We start from the raw sequence: 21,231 nt of genomic DNA on the forward strand, positions 1-21,231 counted from the left end.
TCAGTATACCTCTATTAGAAACCTATTGCATATGCAGAGTAATCAATTCTTGTTCTCCTGGGTTGTTGCCTAAAGTAACCTTTGTTCTGTACCTGAGCTCATACAATGCTATTTAAAATACTCCTAAAAAGACATGCTTGAATGTCAAAAATACAGGACACCGAGGTGCTGAACCAGCCATTTATGTATAGGGCTGTAATATATCCTATCAGGCCACTATAAAAACCTGACACTTGGTACAAGCCAAGTAGGCAGACCTCTGACAGATATCCACAGGTATGTAGGTCATATGCTTTTATATGTAAATGTTGGAGGTGATATGTGTAGAAATGGGCAGGTTTTGTACTTTGTGTAACGACTGTCCAAAGTTTGAAGTTAGGAGGAGGAATATAGTAAGATGGTACATTTATTAGCAATGACTTACAAAATATTCAGGTATGAACTAGACTTGGGACATTCACATGCAGAGGTGAGGAGAGCAGTGTGGAGGTTATCTGCTTTTTTTACTGGAATTGCAGATGAAGTATAGTCGAAATGGTGAGTGTCAAGAGTGTAATAACAGTGCGGTGAGGAATTTAGGATAAAGCAGAGGGAAACTATTGGATAAACTTGGCTTTTGTGCTTCACGACCTCTTCTAGTGAAAAGGTTATTTTAAGATACCCATTTGTGTGATGTGGGAGTTGAATAGAAACTGTACTGAACAGTTTTTAAACTTTGTCCCTCATAAGATCTTTTTTTTCCTAGAATGTGAGTGTGGGGAGCCAGCTGTTATAACTGAATTTCTGTAACTCAAATACTTTTTCTGCCCTTTTTTTTTTTACTAATCTATGTGAAATGTTTTTCATCACTGAAAGTGAGGCAAAGATGTGTTAATACTTCTAACAACCATCTGTCTTAACTTTCTCTGAAGTCGTCCATGGTCAAAGGATCTAGCTTTGTGGGAATGAAAACTTTCAGGTAATGCAGGTTCAGCTAGTTCTGCTAGAAGGCACCTTAAGTTTTGCAAGCAGGAAAACTACGTCTTGGAAGTGAATTCAAATTGGGCCTCCCTTTCTTTATTTAGGGGAAACCATAATACCTGAAGCTCAGTGAATCTGAATTCTGCTGTTCAAAGAATGCAAAACTACAGCTGAAAAGTTCTTTGAGGAAGTGCTTGTGCGTAGCCTAGGTTAATTGAACTTGCAGATATGGTATTTGGCTTGCAGAGTTTTCAAGATCCAAAAATGTTCCTGGAGAACTTCAGAAAAAAAAATCTTTCACAATAGCTGTTTCCAGCTACCTGGGAAACTCAAGTTTACTGTCTTGGAAAGAAGCCTGGCACAGCTACATCTGCGTGTTTCTGACTTAGCAGATGGCTTACATCAGTCTGAGGTTTTGGGAAACGAATGTGTTTTCTTCAGAATGATGCCTTACCTATCATCCTTTCAGCCTTGGATTTTTAGGAATCCAGCATGTCTGATGCTTCAGGCTATTCTTAAGAAGCCAGGGGAAGGATCATCTCAAGTGCAGCTCAATTCCTGAGTGTCTTACTTGGGCAACCATTGCTGTGAATAGAGTTCTGTAGTGTCAGTGCTGAACTGCTTATTGGGACACATTTCTCTTGTGAAGCTGTTGTAAAACATAGGGTATGCTTTGGGTCTCACCCTTTCAAGTGTTTAATCAGCCCAAACAATCTTTGGTGTGGCTACAGCAAGCTCTCTGCAGTAATTTTTGCCAATTGTTTTATTTTAAGCAAATGTTGAATCAAACAGTCATAGGAAGGCTGGGAACAAAGACGAAGCTCCAGACTGGTCTGTAAGACTGCTTGTCATCTGCAGTTCTCCAGCGTTCAGTACGCCTTTCCTATTTCCTGAGGCAGCATGCATCTTGAGAGGCCGTTTCTTACTTAAAGCTCCCAGTCTCTTGCTCAGTATCTGGGAAGCCAGCTCCTGCTTTGAGCAAGAGTTTGGACTAAATGACCTCCTGGATTACCCTGTGATTCTGTGAAGTCCCTTATGAGGAAAGGGGTTGACTCAGCCTCGTGGAAATGCATAAGCATGTAAGAGTCAGTATCCCTGCTGTCCTGTAGGTGTTTCTTTATTCCTGCCTGAGATTCATTCAGCTCATAGTAAGGTTAACTATGAAGTACGTTCTCAGTCCAAGGATCAGAAGTCTTGCGTGCAGTTTCCTTGGTGGGGGTCTCTCCCTTAGGAAGTTGAAAAGACTGAGTTGGTACGGTGCTAAAAGCCATGTATGCCTACTAAAGCAGAGATCAAACTGAAGACTGAGGGCCAGTTGGTTTTTTTTCAGTCTGCACGATGGGATATGCATCGATGGTAACATGCTGTAGAAGAGCTTCCCTGGTGTACCTGAGGAGCAGGCACACAAAGATCTAAGGGTGTAATAGGACTTTGTAAGAAATGCTCGTTAGGTTTGTCCGATGACAAAGTATGACTCACATCACGGGAAATGCCTCTCTAACTAGGCTACTGCAGCTTCAGTGAGGAATTGCTCCACGGTTGCCTAAAGATCACCATGGTGGTTGGATGACAGACATTTTAGAGTTGGAAGATCCCTTTGAAGGAGAATTTGCTGTGCCTTAAGAACTTGAGATTCTACTTAGATCTCTTACTCAGCTGTGCTGCAAATCTAATTAGCCTCTCCTACCCCTTCCAGAAGTGGTCAGTGTGGAAGAGTTCGTCAAGTACCATCTACCCTTCATGTTACAGAAACTTGAAGTGCAGAAAAGTGTTCTTCTCTGGAAGCTGTATCTGTAACAATGGACCTTTGTTTGCTCGGCCCTTACAAGAATTTTCTTACTACTTGCCACAAGGCACCACACAGTAGGGCAGGGGATTAGATCATTTCCTTCCCTCCTCCTCTTCCTGCAGATTATTTGATTAATATTTCTATTGTATACTCTAATTAGCATGTTCTTGGCTTCAGTCAGCTCCCCCCACCCCATAATCTCCTTAAAACACTATAGTATGACTTTATTAACTGTATAACATGGGAACTCCTTGCACAGAGATTACATGTGACAGAACACAATGAAAGATTAAAGGGGCTGGCAAGTCAGTAATCTTCCCTCCTTTCGTCATCCCCCGTGCACCTGGGGTTAGACTTCTAGGAACCCCCTAACAGGTTTAATGTTTTGCAATGCATGAAATATTTGTCTTTTTGGGGTATTGCTGGCTTTGGTCAGAGTTTAGCCACTGACTTTGTGGGAAACAGTTAAGGTGGTGTATAGTGTGTGTTCAGCCTTCAGTATTGAGTGTACAAATATACTTCCCCTTTGGGACCATTACAGATCCTAGTCTTCCACGTTTTTGTTCTTTTCTGTTTTTCCTTCAGTGTCTGCTCCGCTGTACCCTATGTGCAGTAATTGCAAGCACTTACCCCGTATGGTGTTTTTATTCTTCTCCCTGCCTGTTTTGTTAAATAAAATTATCAACAGACATGTTTAAAATGTCCGTCATAAAATTTAGCTGTAATATACTGATCAGGTTAACTCTAGGATGAAGAGCTTGCCATTCAAGCTTCTCGGCTGTCTGCACGCTAGAGAACATAGCATTGTCCTTTGCCTGTATCTGCAAGGCTCTTTAACTGATATAGCTAGAAATGCATTCCTCTTCAAAGCTCATTTTGAATGTCATGTGAAATCACGTAATTATATCAAACTGTACAGCATCTGCTCGTGAGTCAGATGGAAGAGCATGACGATACAGCCCTTTATTTCTTTTAACAACTTCAAGGAAAGAACCTCCCCTGCAGTTAAGCATCACTTCATGAAATTAGCAGTGCTACAGATTTCATTGTTTTAGTCTGGCATGGTCGGCAGCATCTCTGCTCCAGGAAAAATCACATAGCTTGCCTGGAGACAGCACACTTGAGGCATTTGCTTCCAGTCCTCGAGGCAGAGCACGGTTCTTGTGTGGAGTGGAAATCATTAAACCATCCTCCTAATAAAAGTGAGGGACAATGGTGACACAAGAACAGATGAGTAGAGCATGGCTGTGAGTAAACATGAGCAGGGAAACAAAGTCGTTCAAACTCTGTAGGGTGAGGTTCAGAGGCAGCCATGCAGCAGTGTGGCTAGGGGCAAAATAAACCCTCAAAAAACCTGCTTTAAGACGGAGCACGGTTAGCTATGAAAAGGGCATTATGTGGAGTATTTGTGTGATAACAGAAGGCTATCGTGGGTCAGTAATACGAAGGCAGGTGGGATGTAGAGATAAGGATTGTTACCTGTGGGAGGCTGGGCTGGACAATAGAAGGCATATCCACCTGCAGTTGCTCACTCTGTAGCTTCTTATGTGGCTCCAGCATAAAGTAATGCACAAGTTTATTAACGTGGAATCTGAACAGTGGCACCTGTAAAATGAGAAAATGAGGGAGCTCTAGAAGCAAATTAGTCTTAAATTCTGCTTTTCAGAATGAACACTATTGAAACAGGGTAACTCAAGTGTCACAGCTTGTGTGAGAAAAGTAATGCAACCTAGAAGTGGTCATACCAATGTAACTTATCACTACAGTTAAATACCTGAATACAGAGCACCTTCTGTACTCTTGTTGCCATATCTGTATGTTAAGTGATACTCATACAGTCCTGATGTGGTTTTCTTTTTTTTAAAAAAAAAAAAAAACAAAAAAACCAAAAAACCCCCAAAAAACCAGAAACAACAAACCACAAAACCAAACCCTTAGCCCTGGTTAAAATATTATTAAAGCTGCCAACCTTGTATAGGCCAGGATGAAGTATAAAATAGTTGAAGATGATGGGGGAAGTGGGGTTAGGTGACTCTTCCACCCCAGTAAAAAGTGCCATTGTAAGCTTCTGCAGTTTACCAGTGGAAAACCTAGGTTCGTGTGCCAGTGGTGTGAGGCTATTGATTTTTGATACAGAGGAGTGCTCAACTTTAATCTCAAGATGTGGCTTGATGACTCTGGCTTTACTGATGAGATTGATTCAGAAGGTTCCTGTCCCCTCACTTGCATTGGTATAGCGGGTTTACAGAATAAACCCACAAACAGATAAGTAAAATGATTTGCGTTAAAATAGTTGGGCTTTTCGTGTTTTCCCTAAGTCCTTTGCTAGTTTAGTAATCTGATAGCTGTGATAATGACCATACCATCTCAGATCAGTATTCAGTAGCAGGGATATTTTTTTTGGTGGCCAGAAGAGTGGAAACAAGGGAGCGCCTTACATCAATGTTTTTCCAAGCACTTCTCGGTTTCAGCAGCTGTGGCTCAATAACTTCTGTGGAGCAAAGTGGTATCTTTGTGCCTAGTAATCTATGATGGGAGAAAAAAGGTGTCTTTGAGCCTATGTATAGTTTTATTATCCAGAATATCCTATGGCAAGGTGTTCTGCAGTTGAGTTTTTCAGGTGGGTGCCAAGATCCTGTAACAGGACAACCTTACGGTATTAGGGGAAGGTTGTCTGTGGGTCAAGGAGAGAGAAAACAGGTATGCATTTACCTTGTTTCCTGCAGTGAGGCTGCCTTACATGGAGTTGCGAGTTATGTTGTGTTCTGGCATTATGAACAAAAAGCTCGTTCAGCAGCGCTTAGCTTTGAGTGCTGCTGAGTAATGTGCCTGCCCTTCCTGCCTTCGGTTCTACTGGTATGACTGCACGGCCATGCCGTGAGCTCAGCTGGGAAACAGATCCAGCTGAAAAACAACTGAGCAGGTAAACCAACTTTTAAAAACATGGACAGATCAGGGAAACCAGTTCATAAAGTTGTGATTGCAAAAGTGAGGTGGTAAGCCAAGCAGCAGAAATGGGAGCAGTAGTCACCTGTAGCATTTGAAGATGTCAGGTACCAGCCTGCATATAGATCGTTTGAGCCAGGGTAATCGTGCACGCCTTCTTGGCCCACTACAACTGTGATGTAAAACTTGATGTAAAGGTTAAGCTACTGCGTCATACACATGCAGCAACCTCAGAACATTTGCATGATCAGTTCTAAGAGGTGGTAACTTGGAAGCTGTGGTAACTTGATCACCATTTTATGGCTCAGACATTTAAATTATCCCACCCACTGGCTTGATGCAGTGATTTTGATGTTAGTGGAATAAGAAATGAGCTCAGAACCTGGTCTGGCACATGCAGATTTGCCTTTCTAAACGTGCATCCTACAGGAATGAGCTGTTACAGCGTGGTTGGCCATGGGAGTTCAGTACACACAGGTGGTGTCTGCAGGTGTATTGTGTGTCCAATTCTGGAGCATTAGTGAAAATGGGGATGGCAGTGCCTGAAGAGTTGCTGCTGGTTTAATTCTCACTGTATTAAGAAACCACTTTTTGTGTGGGAGGTGAGGAAAGCTAGCTGGGCTAATAAATTATGATGAAAAAAAAAAAGGAAGAAAGAAGGTATAGCATGCATGGGTACAGTTATGTAAGAGAAGCGAAGAAGGAAATAGATCAGTGTTTCTCCGAGAACCTCATCCACAGAGCTGCTGGGGAATTGGGCTGCAGGATCATGCTCAGCACACCCTCTGCTTCCTTTTTTCCTTTTTGGGGCCAGAGATGGATGAATTTATGGAGCGGTGAGCAGGATGCAGGCTCTGACTCCAGCCAATGGTGTGTGGCGCAGTGGTGTTTACCTAGCTTACGCAAGGCAGAGCCAGCCCCTCTTTAGTCAGAAGGCGCTACCCACAGCTTAAGTAAAAGCACACAGAGCAGAGGCACTCAGTCTGGCAGTTGCTGCGGGTTTAAAGGAGTTGGTGGATTTCGGCTGGTTTTAAACAAGATCGAAGGAGTGGTTTTTTTCTTCTCTACTGTGTAGAAATACTGAGAGGACAAAAAGATACTGGTAAGTGCTCTATATGCCACTGCTTTTCCGTTCTAGTGTTGTAGTGTTTCAGTCTCTCTTCTAAAAGCCTCCTCAGTTTTTCAGTGTTTTTCGGTGAGAAGTTGAAAGATAGTTCAGTACTGTGGTTGAAAGGAAATCTGAGAACAGGCAGTGTGTCTGCGGGCTGCCCTTCCGCCTAAAATAGGAAGAGATGTTGAAACTGTATTATAGTATAATAAATGCTTTGTGTTTGTAAGCAGTGTCAGTCACTTCTTATTTTTAGGGTGCATTGCAAGATGCCTTGATACTGTCCTCGTTACCTAATGAAATCATACAAAGGGGAATTTCTCATAAAGCAGTTAAATATTTGTGTTGTCTAACAAAAAAGGCTTTAAATGTAATTGTAACTCCTATTTTTGCAAGATGATAGAGTATGCTCTGTGAAAAAGCTTTTGTGTCATATCAGCACCTATTTAGCTGATACTTTGGTACATAAATGCCTCATCAGGAAGTCAGAGAGGCTCATAAAAAACTAAACGGTAACTTTCAGATCTGTAGAACAAGAAGTCATTGTGGTTTTCTGCAAGCACGGAGTCCTCGGCTGTGTATTCTGGTTCAGGTGCATCAGACAGTAGATTTCCTTGGGCTTGGACATCAAAGCATAAAAAGCTCCATCTAGATGCGTAATGGCCCTTTTAAAAATAAAATGCCTCTGGTTTGGTATGAACTCTTAATCTGCGTATGGAAGTTGTGCTTCTGTCACCCACTTGCAATGAAAGTTGGGACTGCTTATTTTTAAGGTAATACTGTGTAATTTGTCTGAAGGCAGTAAAGGGGATAATTTTAAAGGATCATGACTGCAAAGTTCTCTGTATCAGAACAGCACTTTTGCCATGTTGTACCACTGTTGTACAAAGTTTTTTCTTTTCCTGTTTGTACTTTTGCAAGTCACTCCCCAAAGATACAAATAGGTAGTGCTATGGCTAATGAACACCTAATGTTGTTCTACCAGCATACCTCTGTCGTATTGGTTTATGGCTTCATACATTACAGTTTATATAAATGATCTTCATTTGATAATCTGAGCACAAAACCAAAACTATCCCTTTTTAGTAAAACATATACTGAGTTTGTAGTAACAGCTGAAGTGCACATACAGCCAAAAACTGATGTAGAAAGCTGCAAATTAATCTTCTTAAGTAGCTTGTGTGAATAACTTTCACAGGTAGCTCAGCTGATTGAGCAAGTACCACCTGTAGTGTTTGGCCCCCATGCTTCAGGGGCGGTCAGCGGAGGAGCTTTGCCTAGCACGAGGTTGTGTGCATCGTCACTGGTATATCCGAAAGCTGACGTGGAGGACATGGGTGGTAAGGGGGTGTAGACTGCATGTAAATGTAGCTGTTTAACTGGTGAAGAACTTTCTCAGCTAATTAAGGTTATAGATAATATTGCAGTGACAGCTTTAAAATAGACACCTTGTGCTAAAAGACAAATGTTTTCAGCTTCCCACACACAGTCTGAATTACATCATTTATAACCTGTAGGAGGCTATCGTGGTTTCCTCAGGGGAGGATCAGCTGTTACTTTTCCTAACTGAAAAAAAATGCTGGATTTTATTTTTTTCCAGGGGAATATTTTCAGAATTGATTTTTGTCAATCTGAGTGGATCATTAGCAGTTACATAAATCTTCCAGGTTTAATATGCCCAGCCACGTTCTCATCCCATTGGTGGCGTTCAGAGTAACAGCACTGAAGTTAGCAGAGGTCTGATTGAAATCAGGCCCCTGTGCTTAGATGATTTTTTCCGTCTTCTGAACAGGAATGCTATTTTTGAGTACTGTCATAAAGTACAGATTTTCGTATAGGTGCCTATAATAGAAGTCTTGTTCTAAAACACTTGCCTTGTTCATTGAACAAGGATGCTTGTCCTCACAGTGCTGTTCCTGACTTTCCTAAAATTGCTGAGAACTGCTCAGACTTGCTTCTGAGGCAGAAACAGAACTTGAAGCGGGACACTGGATGCCAATCTGGCTAAAACTGCTGTTTCTTAGACTGGAAAAAGTTAGCTGTAGCCTTAGTGAAAAGCATTAGGTTTGCTCTTGTGTATCAAGTTAATGCCCCTTTGAAAGTGTCTACAGGCAATGTGCTTTTTTGTGTGTGTGCTGTGACTCTTGCATGACTTGTTTCCAGGATGCCCAGCCCAGTAATGGCAGATGTCTATGGTAAAAAGATGCTTTCATTCTGTTTCTGAGAATGAAAAACCCCTCTATTGAGTTTTTACAGATGTTCTCAAGGCACAGCAGTAGATAGTTGTTCGCATTGTTTTATGCTTTGTATCCTGTGCAGGAGATCCTGCTTGCTCGTTTCAGAGCTTTGGCCTTGTTGTCTCATTTTCAATGCTTTTGTACCATAAGATGCTCTTGTGTACATAGTGGATAACTAAGCTTATTCAGAGGTTATAAAAGAAAAGGTGAACAGTATAGACTAGAGGAAAGAATAAGCCATACAAAAGCAAAACACTGGACTGGTTTTCCACACTCCCAAGGCGCTTTTTTTTTTTGGTGCTGAAAAACTCCCTTTTCTAGAAGGAGAAAATCAATTACGCTTCCTCAGAAAGGTAAAGTTGGGCTACTGATCTGAAGTGACAACACAATTTGAAGGCATAACAGCTGCATCACTATACCCTTCCTGTGCATCTGTAGTGAAGGATGCAAGCTGTAGACAGAATCTGTCTAATCTCAAAGATGGCATATGAAACCTGCTGAATTTAAAGTTCCAGGTATGTGTGTGAAGGAAACGTAAGCTTGTTTTTCACTGGAAACTGGGAGAAGTGTGAAAACTGTGGTTGATAAACACATACTCTTCTGCATGCTCCTTTACCCAGGTGATTGCTTCAGTAAAAACTATTTTAATAAAAGCTTCCGAAAAGATTGCTAGGAAAAACAGTTAAAAGAGAATAACTTTCCAGTGGTGATTTAACCATCATGTAGAAGAAGGGGATTTCTCAATCTCTGTCTCAGCTTTCAGAAACATAGTGATGCAAGGAGCTGATTTCTTGTTGCTCGCACCAGCGGAGATCAGCAGTGACATCATTGATACTGTTTATGAAATCTGGCAACCTGGCCTTGATGGGGACTCATAATCAAACAAAAAGTCAGTCTAGGAATTACTTCGGGTTTTTTCACTTCTTTCTCATTACTTACTGCCTCTTCCTTCTTCCATGCTTCCAAATATCTTCATCTGGAGAGACAAGTATTCTGCATGGATCCTTTGTGTCTCACGGTGACTTAACTTTGATATTCTGGTCCTTTAAATCTGGACGTCAAGACTTTGCCTTTGAAGAGATGAGACAACCACAGAAGAGAATATGCAGCACTGAAATACTGTGCATGCATTCAGAGGAGTTTGGTTTCTGATCTTGCAGTCACAAGATTGCCTAGTGGAAATTGGAGTGCTAATGAGCTTAAATGTGTAAATGGATGTTGGCAAACTTGGGTCCTACTTGTGTTTTGTCAGGTAACTGCACTGTTCAGTGTGAATTCTTGCTTAAAGAGCAGTATGGGGTTTTAAATACAAATAAAGCTATAGACAGTAATGTGTAAATCTCAGAAGGGTAATGATAAAATTTTGTTTCATTGGTAATGGAGTTGTGCATACTTCATGTCTAACTGATCAAAAGTGCACCTCAGGTGTATATTCCAGTTAATTGATAAAATTGTGTTGGGCTTCCTAAAATTAATTGTATTCCTAGAATAATTCAGGTTGGGGTGTTGTCTGGTACAGTCCCCCAACTCAAAGTGGGACTGGACTGCCTTAGATCAGGTTGTTCAGGGCAACATGTAGCAAAGGTTTGAATATCTCCAAGGATGGACATCCCACAGCCTCTCTGGATTGTTTTTTTTCCCCTAATAGCTAATCAGGATTTTCGGTGTTGCAGTTTGTTGCCTCTTGCCCTGTCACTGTATACCTGTCAGAAGGACTGGATTATATTTTGTCCATATCCCCCCAGTTTAGCACAGAATTGCTGAGGGAAGAACTGGATATGAGAATTGCCAGGATAGTAAATGGAGAACTACAAATAGCAAATTGTATAAAAATAAAAACGTCGGTAGACAAGCTGTCTTGTGCTTTATTTCTAAAAGCCAAAAAAATATTAAACCTTAAAATATGTAGATGTAGAACATAATTAAGATAATATTACAAAAATGGGGGAAAAAATCCAATTTTTGCGTCTGATTCAGCATATTTTTATTCTAATATACTCATTGACAGAGGACTTCTTTTTATGCTGTGAAAGTGGTTTTTTTAATGCAGTATTTTAGAAAAGGGCTAGTCTGGCACTAGCTACAGTTGCTAGCAGCCTATAATGCTGGCTCTGTGTTTAGAAAATGATGGTAATTTATTACAAAGAGACTTTTATTCTAGTATTTTTAGCTCACAGCCGAGTGTTTAATGAATCTCTGCTTGGGCTCATTGAATTTATGTTCTCCCCTCCCCCTGCCCCATTTTAACCATTAAGACACTGCTATTCTTGCTGCAATTCCAAAAGCCATACTTGGTCTATTAAATAGCAGAGTTATTCACAAGGTGCTGTGCCTTACTGCAAATAAGATGTGCAGACTTTCTGTTGAAGCCACCAAAAACTAGTCGTGTATGAGTCTCATGATCAGAAAAGGCAGCTGAACCATTGAGGGTGGCTGGTATGCTAAAGGTGATAGTTCAGAATCAACCAAAATTCACTCTATCTTTGTCCCCCACTGAAAATGGTGTGTTCAGTGAAAGTGGACAGACTCTTAAACTCTTCATCTACTCTGAAGCATGGTTTGTGAGGTCCTCCTGGAGAATAGTCTGTATTTGAATGTGACAGGAGAGATAGTACAATGATACGGCTTTTCCTTCTACTTGAATGTAATCAGAAATCTGTGGCTTGCTTTCTGCCATAGCAATCTTTGCCTTCTGTGACTCAAGTGAATATTGAAGAACAAGGCTTGGATTTCCATTCCTAAAACAAATTTTAAATACTTTTTTCAGTTTAGATGTTGTCTCTTTCCAGTCTCTCAAAACAGTTGCACGTGTGGAAGTTACCTTTATTGAGCTTTCTCCTGCCTCCAGAGAAACCAGTGTTAAAAATAAAAAGTTATTAGGTGTTCATGAGTTCTTCCTGTTCCAGTTTCCTATTTTTGAGACTGAAAGATGCTAACATTGTGGTTTTGTGCTAACTGCAAACAGTTGTGCTCACCTCTTACCCAACCGAGTAATGCCTTTCCAAAACAGGTTTTTCTGTGTGCAAGTTGCTTTACTCGCAAAATCTTTTCACTTCTGTAATACAGGACTGTGCACAGGTAGGGGTTTTCAGGCTTTGATCTCTTCTCTGTAGCAGAAGCAGAGATCTTGATGTGAAAAACTTGTCACTGCCAGTTCTGTGATTTTGGAAGAATATTGGATGGGGTGAGATCTTGTAATTAACACCTTATTCTTCATCAGTGTTGATGGTTCTTGGAGGAGTTTAGAGCAGTCTGTTGTTCAGAGCCTAATCCAATGAAGCCTATTCCACCAGGGTCCAGAGATGCTGCTGCAAAGGGCAGCAAAAAGTCTAACTTACGTATATTTTGTTCAAGCAGTCAGTTCCTTGGTTATATACTGGCACTTTGGGGCCAAGCTGTCTTTTCAATGTTTTTGAGTAGCTGTTCCTAACACTTCCAAGAAGTTTCCTGTAGTATTCTAGGAATAAAAACTGGTCAGGTTATACTACAAGTGAAGGCCCATTATATAAATTAGTGGATTCTTCCTCTCAGTTTGAGAGCATTCCCTCCCATAAGTTCTTAAATGATTTCTCCAGCTTTAAATGATCTGTAAGCCTGCTCCATTTTAGGAGTGGACATGTTATCCTGTCACCTACTAGACTTGTCTACGGTGGATCAGCACTTGAGTTTTATTTGCAGATGTCAGATTTCACTTGGACTAGCCTTTGGGGCCTCATTGGAAGAATATAATTAATCTTTGTTATTTTTGGGAATGAAATGACTCTTCCTTTTGGGTACAGTGCATCAGGCAGATCATACTGGGTGAGAAGTAGTGTGTATGTTGTACCGATTTTTTTTAGGGGCACTGAATTTTACATGTGCTTGAGTTGGAGTTGGAGTTAACTGGGTGGTGTTAGTAGTTGTGAAAGTGGTGTGTGCAGTTCTGAGATGTTTTAAAAAAAAAATCAAGTTCAAATATTCAAGCCATGCTTTTGAAAATGTATGAGCAAGCTGTTTTACTAATGATAGCTCTAGATTTCTAACTCCTGAACCTTCCTTAACTCAAATAAGAAGTGGGTTTCCATCATATGTGCTGGTCCCAAAATAAACTTGGCTGGATTTCTTTAAATGTGAAACAAAAAAATGTATTGAGGGCGAGCTGAGTGTTAGGTGTTGGACACTTTTCCTTACACTGGCATTTTCTAGTTAACTTCTTGTATTGCTGAAGTCTGCCCCTTAGAACTGTTGGCCCCTCTTACGATTTTTGCTCAGTTATCTCTTGAGGAGGTTACTGGCCACCTCTTCAGGTAACTCTTTAAAGCAGAGTCACTTTTAACTGTTCATGTGTCATTACTTTTAATGAGACTCAGAAGGTGACTGGGAGATGTATTCCTCAGCTTTCGATGAAATTGTTCACTTGGGTGAACAGAGGAGGAGTTATACCAAACCTTTTCTGGTACTAATGGCAAAAGTTAGTTATTTTTAATGCTTGCCTTCCCACCTTCTCTTAGTGAATGGATTAGCTCTTTATCAAACACCATAGTGTTGCGTGGATACTATTAAAATCTTTTTTTACCCTGTCATGGTATTTACTAGTCCTATGCTACTTCCTAATGGGCGGTGCTGTAGATTTCATAGCAGTATTTCTTCTGAGTTGTTAAATGTCAATTCAAAGGACAACCATTATGTATTCTAGCAGAGAAGTGTGAAGCATTGCATGAGAAATGCAATGGCCAAGATGAAATTATTTGTATGTGGAGAAGACTGAATTGCAGGGGAGTGGCTGCTGAGGAGATCAATACTCAAGTAGAAAATAGGTTAATAATTTGGGGAGGAGATTAAAACATGAGGAGCTGTTTTTAGAAGAAATATATAAGCAGCTATAATGCAAGAAGATTTTAAAAGCAAAACAAGAAATGCTGAAGTTGATAGTAAAAATACTTTATAGAAAATATATCATTTTTATGCACAGATAAATACTTAAGATTTATACTCACTTCTTAAGTAGTAATACTTCAGAAAGGAGATGGAGCTAGAGAACAAAGCGCTATTAAACACTAAGAGCTAGGTAGTTCAGTATTAATGTCAGTAAACCACTGCCTGTGATACCTTCAAAGGCACGTGGTTTCAGGGAAGTGCTGGTGTGGTGCTCCAAGGCAGGTTTGTGATGCCGGGAGGCAAGGAAGACCCCAGATGGCTGTAGCAAACATGAAAACTTTGAACACAATTAATGTTGTGGGACTCTGTTTATCGAACGGGACAATCTCCACTTCGATGTGTTATGACTACTGGCATGATAGGAGTTTAAGGTCAATTTTCATTAAAGGCAAGACTTTGGGCCCCACCTACAACAGCAGGTACCCTCACCATCCCCCTTAAGTTACTGCTACACGTGGATCAGCAATCTAGAAATGATTCGGAGCAAACTATACTGCTTTGCTCTCTCCTGTGGCACTGCTGCTATTTCTGTGTGACAGACAGGGCCCGTTGGATCAGGATAAGGCACTTTCTGCACCAGCTAAATGACGGATATCTTAAGGCTTGAACTAGGATAGGTGCCTACTGAAAATGCACACTGCTTTCTATGCAACAAAACCATATTGGTGTAACTGTTGTGTAGTTGGGATGCAGGCGCTTCACAGGAGTGTTGTGCAGATCAGGTGTATTACAGCATGCTCGTGCGTCTAGCAGTGGGTCAGGATACCATTGTGGTAATGTTACATGTGTGCTAACCACAAAAACAGTCTTCAGTCAACTTCTTATTTCAAGCACTATGAAAACCACAGTACCCAGACTTGAGAGCAAAGGAGAAGAGATCTGGAAAATGACGAGAAATGCAAGGAAAAAGAAAGTTTTGATTTAGCCACCTGGTTGTGTTCTGCAGGCATCACAGCAAAGTTTGTAGGACAGTAAGATGTCTTTGTGTGTACCTGTGTGAAGCCCTCCTAAATATGTGGGATAGAATGTAAGAAAGCACGAAGGAGCATACTGAATTTTCAGAGCACTGTGAGATGATTGCAGGTGGGAATCAACATATCCGTGCTGTACAAGAAATTGGTAGATTGAGAAGAGATGTTGAAGGCCAAGTTTTTCTGTGAAGGAGCAGAGAGGACTGGGAGAGGGTAAAGATCAGGTCAGTAAAGGGATCTTTGCATCAGCTTCTGAACAAACGTGAGCAGGGTGTCAAACACTGCCACATCCTTTTCTCTGTTGTTAGGGCATAAGATGGGGGTAGATAAAATCTGCATGATGACATCTTTATGCTAATATCTACAGTCTAATTGAGGTAGAAGAAAATGGAGATACAGCATTGTAGTCATGATCAAAGTGGATGACAGGATTTGAGAAATGTTATATGGGACCAAAGTGTGTATTTGCACAAAGGCAGAATGTTATCCATCAGTGTTAAAAAAGCTTAATACCTTTTTGAGTTGGTATGAAAACTTACCTGGAAGGACCGAGACAATGTTCTTATTTCTGTTAAAGAAAGCCTCAAATGGGCTAGCATCTGATTTATTCTTTATTGAGCAAGTGCTCTGTTGGGTAGGTTTTCTTGATAGGAAAGTCAGAGATGGGTTGGATAGGTCAGGGATGTCTGGAAATGAGAAGCTTTAAAAAAATAGTGTGAACTGTCCCTCAAAGGAGAAGTATGACGAAAAATTGCACTTCAAGAGACTGTTTACATAAAGAATTACGTGGAATTCCCTCAGGAAATCTCCTTCAGACAGCTGTTTGTATCACTTGTGTCTCTGAACATGAGAGATCGCATTGCACATCCCAAACTTGTATGGTAGACTCGATACCAAATTGTCATACAACTTCCTTCCATCTGCAAATTCAGAAATTCTTGGAAAGCTCTGAATCAGATCCTTTTCATGAAAACTTCTACCTCTCTAGCTAATGGACTGGTCTTGCTTTTTTCTTTTTTTTTTCCTTTAAATTTAATCCCTACCTGGCTCTACTTCTTGATAGTTGAACCAAAGCTAGATACCATTTATACTAAGAACTAGCATGAAGGAAAACAATGTTTATCATGGCTATACTGAAATCTTCTAAATTGACTGTGGTTTTTTTTGTGATCTGATAGTTCTTTCAGGCAATTCAACCTTAATTGATGTGGTTTTATATGTATGTTTTTAAAATTATTTCAGGCAAAATCAAAATATGGAAAACAAAATATTGTAGCTACTGTATCAGACAGGCATGCAGGTTTGTGTAATTGATGGATTTGAGTATTTTCTAACACTTAACTTTATCTTTGTTTTTACAGGAAATAATGAAAAAAGTGTGCCACAACTCTTGATCAGAGACCTGAAATTTGAGAAGAAGTCATTAGCTAAGCTCATGTTTTCTCCTGATCAAGAAAATCATCCATCAAAAGCACCAGTAAAATATGGTGAATTGATTGTATTAGGGTAAGTGTTTGCGTCTTGGCTGGAAGTGAGAATGAAGGTAGAATTTCAGGGTGCACTTTGGATAAAATGGAGGTTGCTGTGAGGTGGTCCCACAACCTACCACTTGAACTCCCTCTTTTGCAGTGTATCTGGTGAGCGTGCAAATGAACAGTGAGCTGGTCAGCTTTTCTTTGGTAGTGGATCTCATGTAAGGGAAGGAGTGGAGGGAGGGCTGCTTTTTTCCAGTGGCAACTAGGTGTCATACGTAATGGGATATATTGGAGAATTGCACCGCAGTGTGCATACTTTTTTGTGACAGTGTGAGCATGGAGGTAGGGCTCTAAACGCCTGAGTAGGTGTAAGTTGGCTTTCAGCCCTTGTGTTCTTCCCAGTTAAGTATTTCATGACAAAGGTAGCCAATTCGTGAAGGGTTTCCCATTGGGTTCCAGGTTATGCGGAGACAGATGACTAATGTGATAATGTGGAAGGAGAGGTGCCCTAGGATTTCAAGTAAAATAAAAGGAGTTTTATAAGAACGTAGTAGCTGACTAATATTCAAGTGCAAACAGAAGATTTTAATAAAGCAAGTTTGCCAGCTGGCCTGTTTATGTTGACATGTTCAAAGTGAGAGTCTGAGAGTTTTCTAATGAATTAAATGGGAGTCTCAGAGGACAGCACATCTATTTCCTACGGGTTTTTATTTCAGTCAAAATTCTCTGAAATACTAGCTCTCCACCAGGGTTGATGAGTATTTAGAATCTTTCATTTACAGTGTGAACACATCACTTAGAGATAAAGCTACAGATGGGCATATAACCTTACTTGTTTTCATGTTTGGGACCTGAGTCTTTCACATGTCGATTAGTAGCTTTGAGATTAATCTGGGTAGCATTCCTTGCCCTACAAGCTTTGTGTGTATATGCTGTAATTCTGTGGGCATGTTTCAATATTGTGTTTATCAATTCTCAGATTTAAATGTGATTAATTGGAAATCTGTACTTCTTAATACCATACTAATTAAGAAGACTTTGTGCTTAGAATGAAGGTTCTTGTGCGTCCGTATCTCATGAGAAGCTAAGTAAGACAGGAAGATGGACTTTGTTCTTTTTCTGTGCTTTTTGATAGGTACAATGGGTCTCTCCCAAATGGAGATAGAGGAAGAAGAAAAAGTAGGTTTGCTTTATTTAAAAGGCCCAAGGCAAATGGGGTGAAACCTAGCACTGTGCACATTGCCTGTACCCCTCAAGCAGCAAAGGTAAGCTTTGTTTGTCTAGTTAAGTCTTATTTCTACTGGTGTTGTCTAAAGAGTTCAGTGAAGTTGTTACGCTGAGATGAATGATGTAAAAAGCATGAAGTTCTGGCTGTGAAAAGAATAGTTCATGTTTATCCAAGGTTTTTTGGTACCTGTCAGGGTTAGCAAGAAACCGTTCAGCAAAACAAATCTGGTGCCCAGTTCTTGCTGTGTCCGGAAAGAAAAATGTTTATTTTTGAAACGTGAATGCTCAGGGCACAGGCTAGTCATGTAAAACACTTTCTATTTTGTTTTCCTTCCAAACTCACTACAGACATCTGTTCTAGACTTCCTGTTTTCGCACTCACTCCTGCTTTAGGGCTAACTTTGCTTCACGTGAAGCTGACTTTTAAATGATCCTTTGCCAAAGCTCTGTGTATACTTGCTACTCCATGCAGTGGGTAGGAGTTCCCAAGGGATGAGGACAGGTGGGTTTTGCAGGGCGTGTTTTATAGGGCTTGTAATCAGTTTCAGAGTTCCCATTAAGGAGCAGTAAAGGAAGGGCTTAGGTCCTGAAGTTGAATTGTATTTCATGTCAAAACTAATATATTGTAGAGAAGGTATTACCATGAAATAATTCTGTTATTGTGGTGATTCAAGTGTACGTGCAATTATGTTCAATAACAAATGGAGCATTTCTATTAAAACTAATGGAATTTGAGAATGCTTAGGGGTTGTTTAGAGATCTCCAGTGTCAAGATCAGGCTCTTAAACAAATACAGTAGTGTTAAGTGTCTGACTCCCTAAATATCTTAACACTTAAGAATATTGATTCTTAAATTCAGGGAATGGTGTAAAATATTCTCAAAATATTTGCTGAGCAAAGTTCTTGTAACAGAATCACATCTATAGGAGATCTGTGAAAAGAACATTTATTTTTGCTAATTCTTCATGGTCTTCAAGTAAGTACTATTTAGAAGTGTGTTTGTTCAGTTCCTTGTAGGTAGTTGCAGAATGAAAATCTAGACTAACAAACTGAAACCTAGGTTACTTTGCTGCTACTTCTTCACCCTGTGCCGAGTTTCTCCATTTTACCCTATTTACCACCACTACTTGTTGACTTTTTTGTCTATATCTTCTTAATCATCACTGATTTCAGTATGAATGTGGATCCCATTTTTAGAATGAAATTACTAAGTTTTTGTCCTCGCTTTGTGGTTGGAGAAGTTCAGGCTGAGAGGGCCATGGAGGTGTTACATTCAGTTTTAGCCTTTGCACTCACTTGTTTTGTTCTTTTGTGTTAAAGCAACACTGGCCTCAACACAAAGCATGACTAATAATACGTCTTGGTTATGTGTATTTTGCAGCGTGTGGTGAAGAGACCAGTTTGGTCTGTTGCTGAATCAATCCTGCAGCCTCTTTTTAATGGCCAGGACTGGTTTTTGTGAAGTTTAACTACAGGTGTGTCACTAACGACCATCTGCCTTAATGCATTAATTGAGTAGAACAAGAGCCTGGTTATATGTATTGTCTGCTTTGCTGCTGTATTCAGTGGAGTTGTTGTTCACTGGTTCAATAATATTTGGCATTTTTTTCCTTAGGCAATAAGTAATAAGGACCAACACAGCATATCTTACACTTTGTCTCGGGCCCAGACGGTAGTAGTTGAATATACACATGACAGCAACACAGATATGTTCCAGGTATGTGAAGCAAATATGATCTATAAATGTATACTCACTTTTGGTAGTTTCTAACAAGTCAACCTCTTGACAGGCTTTTTCCCTCAGACCCAAATGTTTACATGTGTCACTTCACTCTTCTGTTCATTCCCAAGGCCATCACATGAACGAGGCTGTATATCTGTGCATCTCTTAAGCTTGGTCAGGGGTGAAAGTTGTTGGGTTTTTTATGACTAATGCACAGGATTACGGTTTTGCCTTTGGTTGCCAGTCTGTAAGTCACGTAACCTGTCTCCTAGTCCCTCCTTGCAAAGTGAAAAATAAAGTGCACATTTCTCTAAGCACTTGGAACTTTGGTTCTAGCATTTACAAAGGGATGCGGGATCAGCCAGTTGAAGATGGGTAGGAGAAATACAGTGTAAAAATACAGGAAAGCTTTTGACACAACTGGTGTGAAAAATACCCCTAACTCCTTTAAGCAAACCCAGAAATAGGTCTGAAGCGCTGGGAAATGCGGAGAGGAGGAGGCCCAATTCTGATGTGCTGGCAGTTCAGAGCAACTTTGCTGCAGTTCCTGTATGTATGAGAAGGAACCACAAACGCATTTGCAGCTGTGGTGCACACTCATATCTTATAATTGTTTCCTGTTTTTGTCAAAAGGAAGGGTTTTGTTTTGGGGTTTGTTAATGTGCTTTGTTCCTTCTGATTCTTGGACTGATCTTGCGTTGATTTTTCTGTTGTTGTTGTTGTTGTTGTCGTCGCTAATTTATGGCAAGGAGTTTTGCTGTCACAGCATTTAGCTGTGACGCCACTGCAGGATCTAAAGAGGTGGGAGGTGTTGGTGAGTGGTGGAGGAAGCTGCTATGCAACTGCGAATACCTACAACAGAGCAAAAGGGCTGTAATGAGCTAACTGCAGCATAAGCTATTGTTTGTGTAAGTGTTCTCTCTTCAGGCGTGCTGTGGCATGTATGCTGCTCTAAAATTGCCAGTGGCAGTCCCTCTGTACTGATGGGTTATCCTGCACAAGAAGCAACAGAAAAATACATTCTGACAAAGCAGTTTCAGTCTCATGAAAGCTCTCCAGCCTTCACCAAAAAGCACCTCAGGCTTTTGGGTCTCCTGTCCAGCAGTTAATCAGTCTTAGTATAACCAGCTATTTTATAAGAGGCTGAATGCTCTGGAAAGGAGTGAAAGGAAATAGTGTGTAAGTGGGCTTTAAACCTGGCTACGTGGATGTTTGGGAGAGGAGTATAACTTCTCTTCATACTTTATAAGGAAAAGGACCAGATGAGTTGCTTGGAAAAGCAGTGAAACCCATGCAGTTCTATCAAACCCAGTACCGTTGTGTGGGACTGTAAAATTCATTCTTCCATGCAAACAGAAAAGAAGGCATAGCTAGTACAAAAATCTAATTGTAGTCAGATGTTGCATTCTTGTTGTTCTGTGCATATTAATGTAACCCCTCCCTGCCACAAACATCTTGTACCTGGTTTTTCCTGACAGATTTGCTGCTTCTCGGTGCCCCACCAGAGCTGGAGAGTCAGCTCACATAATCTAATTTTCCTACATCTGCACCTCCACCTAGTCCGTCATTGTTCAGAATATTCTGGGCATGCAGAGTCACTGAATATCATTTTTCTTCCATCTATCTGCTGTTTCCTAGCTGTTTTGGCGCTGCTGCAGCTGGTCCGGCTGACCTGAGTGTAACCTTTCTGATGAGAAGGCCTTCAATGGGAAACTGTCTCAGAATTGACTTAATTACATCATTTTATTTCCCCTTCCTTCAGTTGGCTGTACTCAGCCTTCAGAATAACTTTGGTCACATGGAGGTGGAATAACTCATCAATTCAGATTAGGTGGTAGAAACTAAATTTAGATTGGTGGAGGGGAATGCTTCAAACTG

At 40.5% G+C, this 21,231-nt stretch overlaps 1 protein-coding gene across 9 annotated transcripts in view; it reads left to right on the plus strand.

The window, feature by feature from the left end:
- Positions 1-21,231, plus strand: part of PELI1 (pellino E3 ubiquitin protein ligase 1) — a 46,292-nt gene that overhangs the window by 21,015 nt on the left and 4,046 nt on the right. For 8 of the 9 annotated variants that reach the window (XM_074817294.1, XM_074817291.1, XM_074817298.1 and 5 more), the window contains 3 exons: positions 16,290-16,434; positions 17,539-17,668; positions 19,246-19,347. In XM_074817294.1, coding sequence (XP_074673395.1) covers positions 16,290-16,434; positions 17,539-17,668; positions 19,246-19,347 — 377 coding nt within the window. Of the gene's footprint in view, positions 1-6,682; positions 6,798-16,289; positions 16,435-17,538; positions 17,669-19,245; positions 19,348-21,231 lie in introns of those variants that run through there. The other variant, XM_074817300.1, reaches the window with a different exon arrangement.

This window comes from Strix aluco, chromosome 3 (genome assembly GCF_031877795.1).
Source record: "Strix aluco isolate bStrAlu1 chromosome 3, bStrAlu1.hap1, whole genome shotgun sequence".
NCBI classification, from domain to species: Eukaryota; Metazoa; Chordata; class Aves; order Strigiformes; family Strigidae; genus Strix; species Strix aluco.